The 17275-nt window shown below is 46.9% G+C and overlaps 1 protein-coding gene across 1 annotated transcript in view; it reads right to left on the reverse strand.

The window, feature by feature from the left end:
* Positions 1 to 263: 263 nt before the first annotated feature.
* The window catches only part of LOC119396067 (myotubularin-related protein 14-like), a 29222-nt gene continuing 12210 nt past the window's right edge, over positions 264 to 17275 (reverse strand). Inside the window, exons 8-16 of the mRNA XM_037663136.2 lie at positions 16785 to 16862; positions 15417 to 15480; positions 12698 to 12860; positions 12558 to 12594; positions 9301 to 9365; positions 9185 to 9237; positions 6422 to 6665; positions 2630 to 2746; positions 264 to 466 (exon numbers count right to left, since the gene is read on the reverse strand). Of these exons, the coding sequence (XP_037519064.2) occupies positions 301 to 466; positions 2630 to 2746; positions 6422 to 6665; positions 9185 to 9237; positions 9301 to 9365; positions 12558 to 12594; positions 12698 to 12860; positions 15417 to 15480; positions 16785 to 16862 (987 nt within the window). The 3' untranslated portion in view covers positions 264 to 300. The remainder of the gene's footprint in view (positions 467 to 2629; positions 2747 to 6421; positions 6666 to 9184; positions 9238 to 9300; positions 9366 to 12557; positions 12595 to 12697; positions 12861 to 15416; positions 15481 to 16784; positions 16863 to 17275) is intronic.

The raw sequence follows: 17275 nt of genomic DNA on the forward strand, positions 1-17275 counted from the left end.
TCAGCCATGTTTCGACCAACGGGCGTCGCTGACGAACTTTGGCATCATGTAGACAAAATTTATTCCGCAGAAATGAGCACGTTTGTAATCAAAAAATGGTATTTCTAATAACCGCTATCAGAAAGAAAAAGTGCGGCCTTGTTCGCTGATGTAGAAGTTTGATAGCCTCCCTCTGTTCTGACGCAATGTTAAAGACTTCGCTTTACATTTGAAAATATTAAGAGGACAGTGGAACAATGTATTTTAACTTGTGCGCGCTTGGATAGGTTACGCAAAACATGCAGACCATCGCCAGACAGTTCATTCACGATACCACATTGCATATACGCAGACATGATCACCAGAGGAGGTGAACATATTCTCTTGCCTGCTTCCAGGGATACTTGAGGAGGACGTGTTTGGATCGCCATCGGCACCAGATGACAAACTGGTATCGGTAGATCCTGTTTCTTTTATGATTTGCCAGCTGGGGGAAAAATAGAGGACAAGCCGTTAAAGCACTTGAATGCCGCAACTCAGCCATGCATGTTTCTGAAGTACGTCAACTGTCATGTGTCAGTGCCGCGAAACACTACCGGGATCATCCCTCTATGAGCAGGGATACGGGATTATGCCTCTACGAACAAGTCACTCGGCGAAGGACACGTTATATTCAGCTTCATCATAACACAGCGCGCGCACAAAAATACAAAAGAAGGAAGAACTGAGGACACGAGCGTTGACTATCAACTATCAGTTGACAGCCAGCGCTCGTGTCGTCAGTTCTTCCTTTTGTATTTGTGTGTGTGCGCTGTTGTATGATGAAGTTCAACCAACTGGCCCAAATAGCTACTTCGCTCAAGTTTATATCCAGCTTTGCATACGTAATACTTGTAGCACATGAGTCGCGAAAGAAAGATTGCCAAAGTGTTCAGGCACTGAGTGCGGTTAACTGAAAAGTACGACTACAAGTCCTGTGACGGTTGAACTGCTTTTGTCTGCGGTCTTGCTATTCACCTTAGTTCGAGCCGCTCCTCCTTAGAGTACTTAAGGGGCGAAACGTAAAATAAAAAAGCAGTTGGATTTGAGTAGTCCGGCTGGTGCAGTCGCGTCACGTACAGGATAAACAAAGTTTTGAAGAAGAAGTTGGGTTTTTCTTCGGCAGCAGATCCACCACGGTGGGTTGCGCCAAGTAGCTGAGGATCAACCAACAAACCAACAAGATGGGAAGGCTAAACTGAGTTGGCCCTGATGACGGTCTGTCATTGCCACTGCGCCTGTTCGCGGTCCGCTTGCATTATTGTTTGGTCAACGGGCCACCTCATTCTCAGTCTCAGCCTCATGTAATCAAGAAAAACAAAACGTTGCCCAACCACACTGCTGGTGATCTTCATACGCACTGTGCGCTGTTACTGAGCAAACTTAATGGCTGGAAATTTGCAAGGGCATTTATGCGCTATACATAAATGTGTAACCTCTGAATTCATTTCGAAGGCGATAGTGTTGTGGCCTGTTCGGGGCATGTCATAGCGGACAAGGACGACGTTATCGCAAAAAAGCACGTCAGGGGATATATTAATATGTGAGGTTTAACGTCCCTAAACCACGGTATGATTATGAGGGACGCCGTAGTGGAAGGCTTTGGAAATTTTGACCTTGCGGGGTTCTTTAACGTGCATCTAAATCTAAGTACGCGGGCCTCAAGTACTTTCTTTTCCATTGAAAATGCAGCCGCCGCGGCCGGGATTCGATACCGATACCTTCGGGCCAGCAGTCGAGCGCCACAACCACTAGACCACCGTGGCGGGGCCGCCCGTCAGGGGGCAGTGAAGTGTCTCCTGTTCGTGCAAAAAATGAATTCAAAGTGGGATAAATCGATGTAGTCGCTTTCTAAGAGCTTCTATACGTAAATATACCGGTACCGGTGCTGACGGGTCGCAGAATAAAATAGAAGATCTAAAGGAAAAAGAAAAACGCCCAAATACTGAAGGAAAAAAAAAAACACTGCAGATTTTCCCTGCGTGTATTGGCGGAAGACGCAAATGAGATTCGATGCGCACGATGCGGACTTTGCGCGCTTGCTGTTTACGCGTGGCGGTTAAGGGCAAAGTAGATTTAAGGCCGAAATCGCTTGGTGTTGTTGAAACAGTACTGCTTAGTTTCAACCGCATGAATGTCTATAGCTAGAACCGCAAGAACGTCTATAGCTAGATTTATAAGGAACGCAGTAATGTAAGCCATGAGAAAAGAGTGCGAAATGAGCAACACAGAAGGCCACAGTACACGTTAATTCGCGCGATAATATTGAGCTCTTTTCTTTTGTCATGAGTTACCAACTCGCGCACCAGCCTATTATTATAACTAATGACAGTGTTCGAAATTATTCACATTCCCCTCCCAATGTGTAGGGTACCAAACGTATAGTATAGTTAACCACCCTACATTTCCTACATTCCTTTTCTCTCTCTCTCTCTGCAGCCTCACTTCGTGTAACATTACAATTTGTTGCTATCGCACTTGCTTCGCCGTTGCGGTGAAACTAACCTTTATTTCCACCATGACTCGGAATATATCCCACTCCATGACAACGGACACAGCATATATACAATATACCAAAGGCATTGAGTCAGCCATGACTACTACGACTTACCTTTCGTGAATATCACCGAGTTTTCCTGTCTGCGGCTGTGAGGACATTCGCAGAAGGGGTAGACTTTCGACACTCGCCACGTCTACATCAAGAGAAGCTTCTTCGAAAGCCTCGTCCCTGCAGAGAAACATTTCGGAGAGAAAGCGATGACAGGTTAGAGTGCAGTTTACTGGTAGATATATTACATGAAAATAGGTTCCAATTCCAAATGGTGCGCTCGAAAGTAGTAGGCCTCTCGCTAATCCTTATGTTATAAGGAAAATACAAGTTTGCTGTAAAATCTTATAAGTAAAATGAAACTTATTTGTCACCTTCGCAGGCGCAGGCACTCGTATATATTAATTTGAACAGCCCCAATGCACTCACAGGCTTACCGCCACGGTTTAATCATGTGCGGCATAGAAATATAGACTAGCGAGTATAGACTAGCGAATATAGACATGGTGATTGCACTTTTCAATTCTTTTAGCTGTCCATAGGAATTTATATGCAGCATTTTGTTTATTTTCGCCGGCGACATAGATTCATCCAATGTCCTACGATAGGCTGACACGGCCTTTCTATGCATACCTGCGAAACTGCTACTTTGTCACGACGTGTTTGGTTAAATTATTACGTGTTTTGGGTAAAATTTGGACAGAATATGTGATTAGAGTAAGGCATCGGCCCCCTTTTTTGGAGAATCATACCGAGGATCAACTCACATTTTTCTTTCCACTTATCGATTTCTATTGCCTCGAGTATTTCCCTTCTTTCCTTCTAGCGCTCCTTGTGCACAACCACCGTTCCTGTCAGGGTGGGAGCACAGCCACAATCCCTACAATGAAAGGCTCAATGACCGGAATACTTAGTCGAGAAGTGGCGGTTGTCTTCTGTTAACCACGTGTTCAGGCACGTGCCCGTTTGACCAATGTAAACCTTGTTTCAGGTCAAAGGGAGCTTATAAATCACCAGTTCCGTGCAAGTGACGTAAGGGTTACGCTGCTTAATTGCCCCATGGGTGCGGGCGCTTTTTTTACACCATTCACTATTCTGCACAGGTCCGACAATCACACTGGTGCCGATAACACTGTAACGACAGCGGGTTTTTTGGCCTATCTTTCGCAGATTTTGGGATATATGGCGTGCACATCCAGTATGACCACTTTGCTCCGGTAGTCCCTGCTTGTGGCGCCACTTGCCTTTTTTGTCTTTTTGCCAGCATTCTGCAACCGCAACCACGAGATTCGACGGATACTCAGTCATTCTATGTTGGCCGCGAGGGGGTTCACTGGAGAGGCCGGCGCTGCGATCGTGTTGACGTCACAGTGTGGCTGAAGTTTGTTCCTGCTTTCCTCGCTGCGTATGTGGAACGCGACGTTGGGGTGAAATTGTGGTGCGCGACGTGCGCGACATGCCGAGCTTAATTTTGGCCAGCTGGAGTTACTATCGCCGTATAAGCAGTGCTAGGTTGCGTGCAAGCAGCTTCAGCTTATTGGTGTACTGTTCGGTGCCGCAGTGCCAGACGTATGCGACGGATCCAGCAGTAGGTTTCCATCATTATCCCAAATTTAAAAGAAGAAGAAGACGAAGAAGAAGTAGAGAGATGCGCGAGACTTGGCTTGTAAAGCCGAAAATGGGAAAAGACGCCAACGCTAGCTTGCAGGTCTACAGCAAGTACTTTCGTGACGAGGATTTCGCGTACGCCGCCGTAGCTAAGATGTTCGGTAACAGCTGACGTGTGCTCACGAGCGCTCTCGGCAGCTTTATCGCGGGCGTTTGTCGATGAATTTGTTGATGCTGGAGAACGACAGGCTTACTGTAAATTAACAGAATAAGTAAAAGGAACAGCGCCCGCGTTTCAAATATCTCTCACGGCGAGGTCCTTACGAAAAGTAAATATTTTGTCACGTTTAAGCTCGCGTAGAAGGCGCTGAAAACTAACATCGATACGTTCCCAATAAGTGTAAGCCACGGCGAAAAGTAAACGTATCAGTAGCAAAAAAAAAGAGAGAAAAAGACGAAACGGGGGTGATTCTCAATCAAATGGGATCACAACTAAAGAGAGCAGTGGAGGAGAAATCAGCCCTTTGTTTTGTAGATCCCACCAGCACTTCTAAGAATGTGTGGCGATGCGCTCCGCTCACCATTTCCACGTGTTCGTTGAGAGTAGTAGGGCAACAGCAGTGCATGTGCACTACACGCGCGGTGGTATTACTGTTCGGCGGCACGCTTCCCTCGTTGTTGCAAGTTCACTCGTTCGTTTCATAGAAAGTCTGAGAATTCCTACGGGGAAATGATTTCATAATGTATTACCAGCTTAGCTTTCGCGACATCACTTGCATCGTCCTCCATGGCGTCAGCTATACCTGCTTTAGGTCACGATTGTAGCATGCTAATAAGACACGCGAGTGTCACCAGGGGTACTGAGTCGCGGTTTGCATGCCCGGATTATCAAGTCCTACCGCTTCTTTAAAGTAATGGGCTTCAAGACAAGGGTGAAGCACGCGCGGTGCCTACAACAAAAACGGGTGGGGGCAAAAGCGCAGGAAATGTAGTGTTCCAGCAGACGACACAATCCAGCACCATAGGAGTGACGTCACAACGTAGGGGGCGCCACGCTATGTCCTCGACGCCAATAAGGCGTGCCTTTCGACAATAAAGAACCAGTTGCAGTTCAGCACTTGTGTATGCGTCAGTTTTACGTGTGCGTGGTTGGGTCCTTTGAGCGCTGCTTCATCAAAAACAATAGTGCGCGCATAACTTGTATTGTAATGAATGCTCTTAACTGCACTCCTACAACTGCGATGTCCATCAGTGTCTTGTCCTGCGCACGATCTTGCCCGCGACGTTATTGTACAGAGTTGCGATTGGGGCAACGCCGAAGGCATCAGATAGCACCGAGAACATTTGCCGAAAGGCCGTCTATTTTGAGTTTGTATGCTTATACGTTGCCGCCGAAAATGTGCAATTCTAATTGGACAGGGAGGCAAATGTTGTGTCTAATTTTTCGCAGCTATCAGGGCAGTTTTGTGGGTTAAATGTATGAGGGCTAGTTATTCGGAAGCCTAAAAACAGAGTTGCACAGTGAGGACCTCATATGTGAGTGTAAGCGCGGCTTGTCGATGGGCCGTGTAGAAGAAAAAAAAAACTGAACGGTAACAGGAGCTAAATCTGCGATGGGATTCATGTTACCAACAAAATAAAAGTAAATGCGAAAATAAAGGTAAGTGGCCACTTGTTGAAGCCGAAGCCTAAAACCCCCTTGAAATCACTCGTGCTCTATACCATTTGACTTACGGTGATGTCTAACGCTACCAACTTGTTCGGATATTTTCGGACTTGAGCGAGCCTACTACAACACTTTTCGAACCGAGGATTTGACGAGGTGATCACTCCGTTGCACTGTCAAGGATGGAGCGTGAATAACCGGACGTGTTTTAAGGTAATCGGGGAAACGTTCCCTAAGTTGTCCGACTTTTCTGTGATCTTTGCTGGTTTCAATTTATCTTGTTTTTTACGCAGATATATTCTACTTTTCTGAAAAATAAATTAATAGGAAGTCCGCTATCCTTTTCTCGATCTTTGGAAAAAAAAAAAAAACAAATGTGCCAACGCGAAGCGCTGCCACGTACTTCTGCGACTAAGTAAATACAATAAGTTTAACTTGGCAGTTTAAACGCGGCCATAGCGGCCATAGTAACGGATGTACAGAACAATTGACGCAGGTGTTGTGTCGTGAAGCATTACGTTTTAGCGCAATAAACGTCTTTCATATACGAACAAAGACTATTACGTTAGTAACACACTTGCCTGCGACTAACACATTGGCGACGATGTGCGGCTAGCGCAGAAAAATCTCGCGATGCATCTGAGATACCACTGCTCGAGGTGCTTCCAACGCTGGCATCGTGGCTTGTATCGAATTCAAGCCCGTGTACCGATGGCGCTGCATGAGTCCTGTCGAACTTCCGTGTTCCATGTGCTGTGGTAGTTGTGTCGGCTGCCGGAACATGAAGCCCCGAACAGCTGGCATGGGTATCCCGGGATTCGTTCTCTGTAGCTGTCAAATAGCAAGAACCAATGCTGTAGGCCTCCTACCGTACTTCGTTTTCGATGATAAAAAAGGCTGCTAGAAAACACTGCGCAAGAAGTAATTGTGCAAAATGTTCCGTATCTGATAATGTATTGGGAGACAGACAGACAGACAGACAGAGGAACTTTATTGTGTCCTGGGACGAGGGTTCCTAAAAACCCGAGGAGGGCATCGCCCGCGAAGGGGTCGGGAGCCAAAGGTTCCCGATCGCTTCACAGGCTCCCTGGACCGCCCGGAGTTGATTCGCAAGATCCGGACTTGCGATGCATTTTAAGAATTCTATCTTGTTGACGTGATGCTTTCTTGTGCAAACGCGCAAGCGGGGGCACCGCCACATTAAATGAGAAAAAGTTGCTAGCTGATCGCAAGCTGAGCACTTTGCCGAAATGTCTGTATACACGGCCATAGTGGTCGGCGACGGGAACGTTCTAGTCTGGAGGAGTCGGAGGGCGATCTCCTGGTTCCGAGTTAGCTCTCTGTGCGGATCTGGAAAGGATTTCCTGCCTAGCCTATAGTGTGAAGTGACCTCGTGAAAGGTGGTCAACGGGTCTCCGTCGGCGCCATCGCCACCCCCCTCCCCCGCAGCCTGCGGGGGGCTCGTTTGCCCGGGGCGGAGAATGAGTCCTCGCGCCCGAGCGTGAGCCACTTCGTTGGGGTTGGCGATGCCGTCGACGGAGGCGCCCATGTGGGCGGGAAACCACGTCAACTCATGAGGGAATATTGTGGATTTAGTTAAAATGCTGTGAGCAGCCAAGGAGATTTGATTGGCGTCAAACGACCTGACGGCCGTCATGGAATCGGAAAAGACGGGGCATGGATCTTTAGTTGTTAGTGCCAGAGAGATGGCGACCTGTTCGGCCACTCCTATGGACCTGGTCCTTACCGAGGCGGCACTCACAGTGCGGCCGCTCATGTCTACCACGGCGGCCACGAAGCTATTCGGTCCCGAGCGAGATGCATCGACGAAGAGAGCGTTTTCTCTTCTGCTGTTTAACTGAGAGAGGAAGGCTTTAGCCCGCGCTCTCCTTCTACCGTGATTATATATCGGATGCATATTTCGGGGAAGTGGGTGAACCATGATCGCCGACCTTACGGTGTCTGGAAGTGGAACTGCTCTCTCCTTAGTCAGGGGAGAGGTGATTCCTACTCTGGCTAGAATCGCTTTGCCCGCTCCAGTGCACGAAAGCCTGGAAATCTGAGCAGTGCGCTGCGCTTCTATTAATTGGGAGTGATTTTGTAGTATTTTTTTTATATTACCGATGGCTCATAATTATCAATAGAACAAATATAAAACAGCATCAGGAGCGCAGGATTTATTAATAAGTTTATGCTTTGTTGCTTAACATTTCGTGAATTTCCGTCTTGTCCAGTGTTATATTAGATGTTTATCCTTTCACATAGGCATTAGCACCAGTGTCGCCGCTGAATAACCAATATTCAACAAAACAACATTTATCGAACCGTTACGCATATTCATCTTTGTTTCAGCTGCCAAACAAATAAGTGGGTCCTACATGAACTAGAAACTATGCATTCAGCCTCTATTGAAAGCGCCAGCCTGAAGTTTAACTAGATACAGCCAATAACTAGATACAGCGACTTGACAGGTGCCTTTCTCCGAAAAAATTGCTCGAAACAGAATTTCGTGCTTAAAAACGGAACCTCGTGTTGCAGTGGCCTCTGCCGCTGAATGTTTAAAGAAGTCCGTTATGTTAAGTCCAAGCATTGTTACAGAAAGCGATAGGAAGGAACGTGTCGCTGGTATACCGTACATTCATTACGTTTCTCACATGCTAAAGAAAGCAGGAAGTAGATACGGTGTTAATGTTTTCACGGCTGCCAATAAGTTAGGTAAGATTTGTGCCACTGTGCAGAGAAAGAACGAGCGAGTAAAAGACAAGAAGCGGACCGATATTTGTTTCGTAAAACACACCAACAAATTCAATGATTGCCGCAAAAGTGCAGTGTATAAGGTCCATTTCAGCTGCGGCCGCTTCTACATAGGACAGATGGGCCACTGCATTAACCAGAGATAATTGGAGCATAAGAGATCGCTAACCGGAGGCTCACCTTCTAATCTATATTTACATTGTCGAGAGAGTAAATGCACGCCGAAATTCGATGAATGTGCAGTTTTGTACCGGCATAGGAATGAAGAAACGGGCCTATTGATTGATGCATGGCATATCGAGAACAGTGGTAGCGCATGCGCGAGCCAACCATCGAATAACTTGCATAAAGATGAAATCAAATGCCTTATCAGTTATCTCACGTAGACCCCCACGCGTGCCGGATTGATAGGTTCGCCTATTGCATGGGCATGCGCAGATAAGTTCCCACGCCTTCTTTCTTTTCCGCCGTTGTGCTTCTCTTCAGTTGTTAGAACGGACAAGTACACTGTAAAAGCATCCTCATTACATTGCACAGAAACCATAGAGAGCATGACGCTTGGGATGTTTACACTGGCGATGTTTACTTACCTGAGGCAGTGGACGTTCCCGTGCTTTCAGTGCTCGTGTCCCCACTACTCTTGCTGCAAAATTCGAGTGAAAAAAACATTTAAGTGATGCCCAGTGGCATAAATGCAATGACTTACAGGCTTAACGTTGAGAATTCGTCCGTGCTGATGTACTTGAGCATGTTGAAACAGAAGAAGAATATCTGAAGAAAGAAGCCAATGGTGTTAATACTCGTGACTAAGCGTGGTTGTAAAAATGTACGTGGGCACTGATATTCTATTCGTGGCGCTCTAAAATACGAGAGTGCCAACGAGTTTTAGCTGAATTAAAGGACCTGTAAAGCTCCGTCTTTGATGTCCTGCATATGCCGGGAGCTTCCAGGATAGTGAGAAGTATGGAATCAAACAGTGCATTTTGATAAGGGCAGTGGTAACCGCCAAGGACATGTCAGCAGGTGGTACAAATTAAAGGCCAATGAATTACGTATTAGAATCACTTATGCTGTTCACGATTTACAGGAGTCATGAACCACACGATGGACGGGGCTTGGTGAGAGAACATCCTGCGGGTAGCAGACATTGCTATGAACATCTCAACCGAATTTTGCAGTCGTGCGTGGCAAAGAGTTCAGAAACGGAGCGCGAAGTTGCGATTTTCTCAGGCGCCCTCTTTTCATACAGATGCCAGTGCTGGCTCTTCAGAGCTACCGGCGCTTGCTGTTTGATGATGTGGGAATCCAGGCGTCCGCACCAGTTGCTCGGCGCCATTTTCCCTTGAAGAGTTCTCGTGTCCATCTCCTCCCGGCCGGACGGATGGCAGCTGGTCATAAATCGCCGTTACTTTGCTGCCACCCCGCCTCTCGAAGTTGTCCCATTGGCCTAATTTTGGTGGGATTAGGGCCCTGCTCGTGCTCGCCCGACAAGCGGGGGCGCGATACGGGGTTCGGGGAGACCACCCCGGGGCCTCGGAGGGTGCGTATGCGTTTTGGCCTCTCCGGCCGGTGGTAGAGTCGTCGCCTCGGGGGCCCGGCCTCGGCGGGCGCGCGCTCCCTTCCGCGGTATTGAGGTCCCGAAGGAGCGCCTCGTGACCATGCACCGTATATTTCTCTCAACTGTTCCTATATGTCTGTTCCGTCTCTTCTGTTCAGGGGTGCGCGATCGCGACAGCGCTGGCCGAAGGACAGGTCGGCTCTCCAAACTTGGTCCTTCGTTTGTTTGTTTTATAGGTGTACAATTCGCGGCCACTAATCGATATATTTCCTAACTTGTATAAGGTAATTAGTGTCCTGTATAATTGCCACTTACGATTGGTTCTTGTGCAAAGCGTTTTGATCTCTTTGTACTAAAATCCCGGTAATAAACCACCCATTTGGAGAATGTCGCCTAGGGTGCCCCTCGCTGCGCGCGAGGGCTCGCCGTCCCTTCACGTTGATGGGCCGAGTTCTCATGCGCAGCAGTGTGAACAATACATGTCGCGAGAAGAAGCTAGGACGCGGCACCTTGCCTGAAGCTTCCTGTGCTTGAAACCGCGGGGGTGTTCAGCGCGTTCGGCTATCAAGCCTGCGGTGGTGTTCTGCGCGTACGGCTATCAAATGGCACGCAAAACACACCACCACACTGTCGAACAGCGGATAGCATGCTATTGGACCATAGCGGACATAAATCAAGAGCGTCGTTTGGATCCTATGCGCTACTTGCCACGGGGTGCCGCCAGATGCCGGCGCCGCGCTCCCATAGTTTGCTAACATCACACAGTGAGCCACACTTACGCCCAAGATCGCAACGAGAGAGAGCGATCGTGTTTCATCAGGCGCACTCAAAGACATGAAGCACGGTGACGTAACGCCTTTACTCGTGTAATTCCTCCATGTGTAGCTTCCAGCACGCTCGTCGCGATTATAGAATAGAGAAAGCGCCGAAAGTGCTCGACAAACCTCTGTACCTCTGCGCGTTCTTAACGGATTCGAGAAAATTTTGCGGCAGTCAATTCGTGAGGCAATAAACATTACTACTAAGGTCATTCGATGTTTGCCTCGAAAAATGGTTCGTGGCCCCTTTGAGAAGGTATTGTACCTTTCAAGTTGCCATTGAAAGTAGCAAAAAACCGTCATGTCGCGTTATCGAGCGAGAAGCATTGGCACTATGCAACGATCACATTGATAATCTACGTAGTCAGCTGTTCAATTGCGTTACCATATTTAATACTTGAAATTACAGTCTATGTGACATATACAGGGATTTGCGCTTTATACAACGTGCATTAGGTGTTAAAAAGATCAGGCTGACAAGCAGCGCTGGCTTCGCGAGAACGTGTGGAAAGCAGACTCGCTAGGAGACGCTGCATCCCTCAGTTCGTAGAGGAGCACACGAGTGCTCTTGTACGCACGCGAGTTTGCGAGTGAGTACGCAGAGGTCTGAGGTTACCCTGCGATTTACAAAAGACAGTTGACTAAATCTGTCGTAAGTAGACGTCAGCACGGCATGAGCAATACTGGTACATCCTACCACCCTCGGCCAACGCCGGTGTGTAATTGCTATCGCGCCCATCTTTCACTGTTGCCAGTATATTTACAGCGTACGAATTCCTTCGCACACTTATAGATTCTGATAACCATGTTCTACTGAGTTTTCTGTCGTACCATCGTATGACTGCGCACTGACTAAGAAGCTTTTCCGTGCGTACAAAATACAGGTACCGTGAGAATTGGTTGTTCGCCTCTTGGCGGAGCATCTGCCAACAGCCATGAGTTACAACTTGCTAAAACCGCGGAAAGTTTGAGCAAACTGCCGTTCAGCATGAACGCCAGCAAAGAAGCTTTATTTTTACGTTGTGGAAGAGAGACATTCACAGCCTCACAACACTAATGCCCTCCCTCAGCAGCATGACCGTGCAAACCAACCATCTCTCCTGTCTCTGACAGCTTCACATTGACATGTGCGCCTCCACTGCCGCCGCGAGATCCGACGGGCTTTCTCAATTTATTGATACCTCTGAAACGTTATGCAATTGTAAGCGTACCACAATGGTTGTGTACCACGCAGTCCTCGTCGTTTGATTCTTTACCTATGCGCATTGCTTACAAACATTTGTTCACGGCTCATCAACGCTTTTCTTATACTTGGACCTTGACAAAATCATTTTTCGCATTTTAAACGATACTTACGAGTTCTACCATTAGCAACACGTATATTGTTTTCCACATCCGGCAATTCATTACATTTTTTAGCCTGTGGTAATTAACTAGTTACAATTTTCAGATTTCAATCTCAAACGTCGCACAAATGTATATCAATAAAACGAGGCGAACTTCACAGTTGATGCATACTGAAACCGAACACGAAAACAAAAACCAGAACCTCGAGAAGGAGCTTTTGGAGAGAAAAGCACAACTCACCTCTTCGAATTTTTGTACCCGATTTGGTAAATTGTGACTGAAATAAAAAAAAAAGAAAGTCATTCGCACGTGCGGACCCAAATATGAGAAAAAACGCATTGCGACAATGGATAATAAATGAGAAACAGCCATCGACTTGCCTGAAGAGGAACCAGTCGTACGCGGCAGTGAGGTAGGCCATCTCTAATGCTGATAGATTCTGGTGGATCTTGTTGTCGGCCCACAGGGATAGGCGCAGCATGGAGATGAACAGAGCCGTGCGATCCCAGCCAGAAATGCAGTGCACCAGAAGGCTGGAGTCGCCTAGAGAAAGATTTTGTTTACAGAAAGTCGACAGAAGTAGACATCAGCTGGTGCTCTGTCTATACTGCTACTGTGCACTCGGACAGAGCGAATGGGAACGAATGTACAAGGATGAATAGCGATAATGAGAATTTATTGCTTATGCAAATTAAATAGCGGCCTATCAAAAAAGCCCCTGGAATTGTTCCTTGCATTAGGGTACATCAAGAGCGCTTTCGCTGTTTCTCCTGCAGTTTATGCCATGGACCGAGAACAGCACGCTCACAACGTGGTTGCTTGAATACGCTGGACGCATGCATGCCATCGACATAGGCGTAGTCGGAGGGCAGTTGAAGTGGAGGAGCTCGAACTTCCTCCCTCCTCCCCCTCCTCCCTCCCCCCCCTTGAAATTTTTTGTCAGTTTGTACGTGTATATTACACGCTCCTGGCAGGCCCGTAGCCAGGAATTCTTTCCGAGGGGGGGGGGGGGGGGCACTTGCTGAAAACCTTGACTATGTGAGAAAACCACCTATTTTTATGGTTTATTTTTGGTAAAAACAGGTACTTCGCCAAAGCTCCGGGGAAGGGGGGCCCTAGCTCCCCCCCCCCCCCCCGCCTGGCTACGGGCCTGGCCCCTGGACTCATTGGTGACATATACAATGTCGTAGTGCATACTTAGCAGACCTCCGAAGATTGAGACCAATAGATTGTACGCAATCCAAAAGAAAAGATTTGTGTTCTGAATATTTCAAAGCGTCTGACGAGCTCAAAGCAAAGAGTGATAAACAAAACATTAAAGGGCAGGAATACAAAGCACAGGGAACAAATAGTCGACCTGGAATTAACACAGGGAATAGTGCGGGAATAATGCGGGAATAGTGCACATGGAATAATTAGAGATAAGATTCTTTAATGAAATGCCCGGAGAGGTTAGCCTGGTTTGTCGCCTGGCTTGCTACTCCAGGTGTCGGGTGATTATGGTATATACAATGATCACATATACACCATATACACACAAATAGTACATACAGTCACAAACACACATATATACATAAGAAGAGTCCTTCACAGGCTTTGGTTAAGCTGAGTGTTCCTCAAAAACGCCAACAGCGCTTTTGTGCTGCGCATCGCACAACTGTTGTCTTGCCACGGGCCGAGAAGGTGCCGCAGCTCCAAGCTCGTGCCGCGTTGCAAATGAAGTGCCTCCTTCAGAATCTGTCGTTCTGCGTCGTAATGGGAACAGTCGCAGAGTACGTGCTTTAGGTCTTCCCGAGTGTTACATGTGGTGCACATGGGTGAGTCCGACTGCCTGATCTTGTGCTTGAAGTATTTCGTGTAGGCAATGTCGAGTCTCAGCCGGTGAATGCAAGTTTCATCTTGTCTGGTTAATCCCTGCGGCACATGAAAGCTACACGTCGGGTCTATTCTGTGCAGCGGTCCATACTGGTTGTTCGCATCGCTCCATATTGTTCTCTGCAGATTGCACACAACACACCGTGCGGGATTAGATAACCTTCCTGGACCCCTTCCACTGTTACGGAATACGTTCACTCAGTCGGCACCAAGTAGTCTGGCTCGTAACTGCTGCTAAATACCGGGGAGCAGCTTGTTTAACCCCCCGATTACATGCAACGCAGCGCCCGCCGCAGTTCTAGCAAGCTTTAAGTAATCTACGGCAGCCATGATCACTGTCAAAGTACTGTATGTACTTACACAGAAGTGGCATTCTAGAGTCACGTCAGTATGTTTAACCTAGCGGTTGCACAGACACGTGCCATGCACCACCATGTTCATTTAGTGACTACGCCGTTGGGCTGCTGAATTTTCAGGTGGTGGATTCGATAAGCACTGGCTGAACTTCGATGGAGGTGCTATGAACAAAATTCGTGCGCTTTCGTTCACAGCAAAAAAAAAAAAAAAAGGCCAGGTGGTGCCCCTATTCGGACATGCCTAGCATTCAGAATGTTTTGGCACAAAACCAAGCAGTTTATTTTTAACATTGTACACGGGACCTCATGTGTATGGGCAAAAACAAGGGTGCGAAAGTGTTTAGTTAACGATGCGATTTTCAACAGCGCCTCTAAAGGGGGTGCATAAGCTGCGCAGTGAGATTGTCTTTGCGGCTCTAGTCAGACAATGAAACTAGTCTAGGCAATGAAACTGAGGAGTCAAACAGTAAAAATGCGACTAGTAGTGTTAAATGTGGTCGCAAATGTAACTTAAAGCTACGGAGGATAACCTCACCTGCCCAATTCATGCACGCAGACATTTCCCTGGCGGAATGAAATGCTTATTGCGGCCGCGATGAAGAGTCACACATATTGTGCAATACACCAACCTAAGGCGCTGTCTTACTCGCATAAAAAGTCAAGAGGGCTACCCCATTTGTTGTAAATCAGTTTGGCAAAAGTGACAACCTTGTGGCTTCGTGCTACACAGGGGTGATTGCCGATTTCCCTTCTTTACTCCATTTGTACGCCACAACATAACGCGTTGCCGTAAAAATCTCGACTACGCTGCGCGACAGAGTGAAGCAAAGCACCACTGAGATTTCAAGACAGTAAAGGATAAGCTTACCGTCGATGACAACTTTCAGCAAGAACTTCAGATAGTTCTTGGTCAGCTCTACCAGGTCCCAACGCTGGAAAGAAAATTAGAAGAGCAATGAAGTGCATTTTATTCTATTACGCATTTCTGACGTCGCTACATCGATTAAAAACTTGGGTAAAAATTGTTCCTCGAAATTTTTATCAATCATCAACACACATTTTCAAAGAGTCTCGAAGAAATCGAGGCGTACTACCAGCAAGTCCTTGGCGTCCTTCCCGGCCGCGCACTTCCGAAATCTACCCTAATTCTTTAATCGCGCATGCAGGACACTGCGTCAGCACAAAGTTTAAGAAATAAATAAATGGCGGCGAGCATAGCTGAAATATTGTATAATACTATTGATCCGAAGCATTCATTGCACTAAGAGAGCACAAAGAGTGCATCCCAGTAGCCTTTCAACATTCCTTCAACAGTGACATTCAACCCAGCTTCAACAATGTTTCAGTGACCTTTCAATGTTGAAAGTCAACAGTGCAACAATGTCGACATTTGGCTCTGTCAACAAAACTTTAATTTGATGCCCAACATTTTTTCAACGATAAACCAATGAGTTATCGCGTTGGGCCCCTCGCCGACTTTTAAATCAAATGTCGCGGGGGGGTCAGTTTTCAGTACTGGTCAACAGTTTCCTCAATGATATTTCAATAGAGGCTCAATGCACTTTCAATGCGATCTGCTGACATGGGCCAAAGATTTGGAGGACGCTTGAGCTTCGCCTTGAAAAGTAGAACGCGAAAGCGTTGTCTGGCCCCATGCGCATCGCCTGCTCAATCGCGAACCTGGCTTCGGTTCTCATCGGATGATTCAGCTATGCCGCAAGGAAACAAACGTCTGTGCGCGAAACAATGGCATTTTCAAACTAACCTAGAGTGCCTACAACAACTAAAGTTCGGGAGTTCCCACTATGGCATATTTATTTTGCGAATCAGTAAAGGGCCCGCTACGCGTCCGTGTAAGGCAACACGCGAACCTACGCCGCTGCTCACTTTGTTGATGCTTTTGCTGGTGATTAGATACGTCTCAGTGCTTTGTAATGCGTGGATCTTTAAAACACCCAGTAGCGGCGCAATTCACATTTTTTGACGCCTGGCGCGATTCTGTGCTTCTGTCACGCAATATTACATGCGTTGAGGAAACTCCTCCCACTACATGGCATTCGTATAGTTTTCCGAAACAGTTTAAAGTAATGGCTTAGCCCCGCGGTAGAACAGCTGCTTGCCACGCAGAAGGTCTGGGGTCGATTCTCACTCGAACCGAAGATTATTATTTTATTTGCACCTTTCTCCGATTACCCCATTTTTCCCGATAGGGGAAGGACTTTTTTTCCTCGCTTACCTTGTAATTCTTCCAGTCAATGTTGAGTGCAGAGGCGACACTTGTTTGGGGCACTTCCAACTCGACGTCAACAAAATGCTTCGAAAAAAAAAAAAAGAGTGGTTCATAATTGCCTATCGCGATCTTGTCAAAAATAGTGGAGTTTCTAATCAGCATTAGTGTTTACAACACTTACAACAGCTCGATTTATTTTACTGCTCTTTTAGTAACGTAAATGTACAACGGCGGAGACTACTCTTGAGAGTATCGTGACAATTTTTAAACTCTGTGATCGTAACTAAACCCAGACGTATTAGGAAAAAAGTTTGCCATATTAACCCTAGCACTTTGAGAAGAAAATAAAAGTTTCGTAAGAAAAGCGAAGTACTGATAGTGCTAGGAATGAAACAGCTATACAAGGTAATGCTCGCAGTTTTGAATCTCCCCCTAAAATTTGTAACGAACATTCGCGTACTAATTAAAGACAAGCCTGTCATGCGAGCACAATCAAA

This window comes from Rhipicephalus sanguineus, chromosome 6 (assembly GCF_013339695.2).
Source record: "Rhipicephalus sanguineus isolate Rsan-2018 chromosome 6, BIME_Rsan_1.4, whole genome shotgun sequence".
Taxonomy (NCBI): Eukaryota; Metazoa; Arthropoda; class Arachnida; order Ixodida; family Ixodidae; genus Rhipicephalus; species Rhipicephalus sanguineus.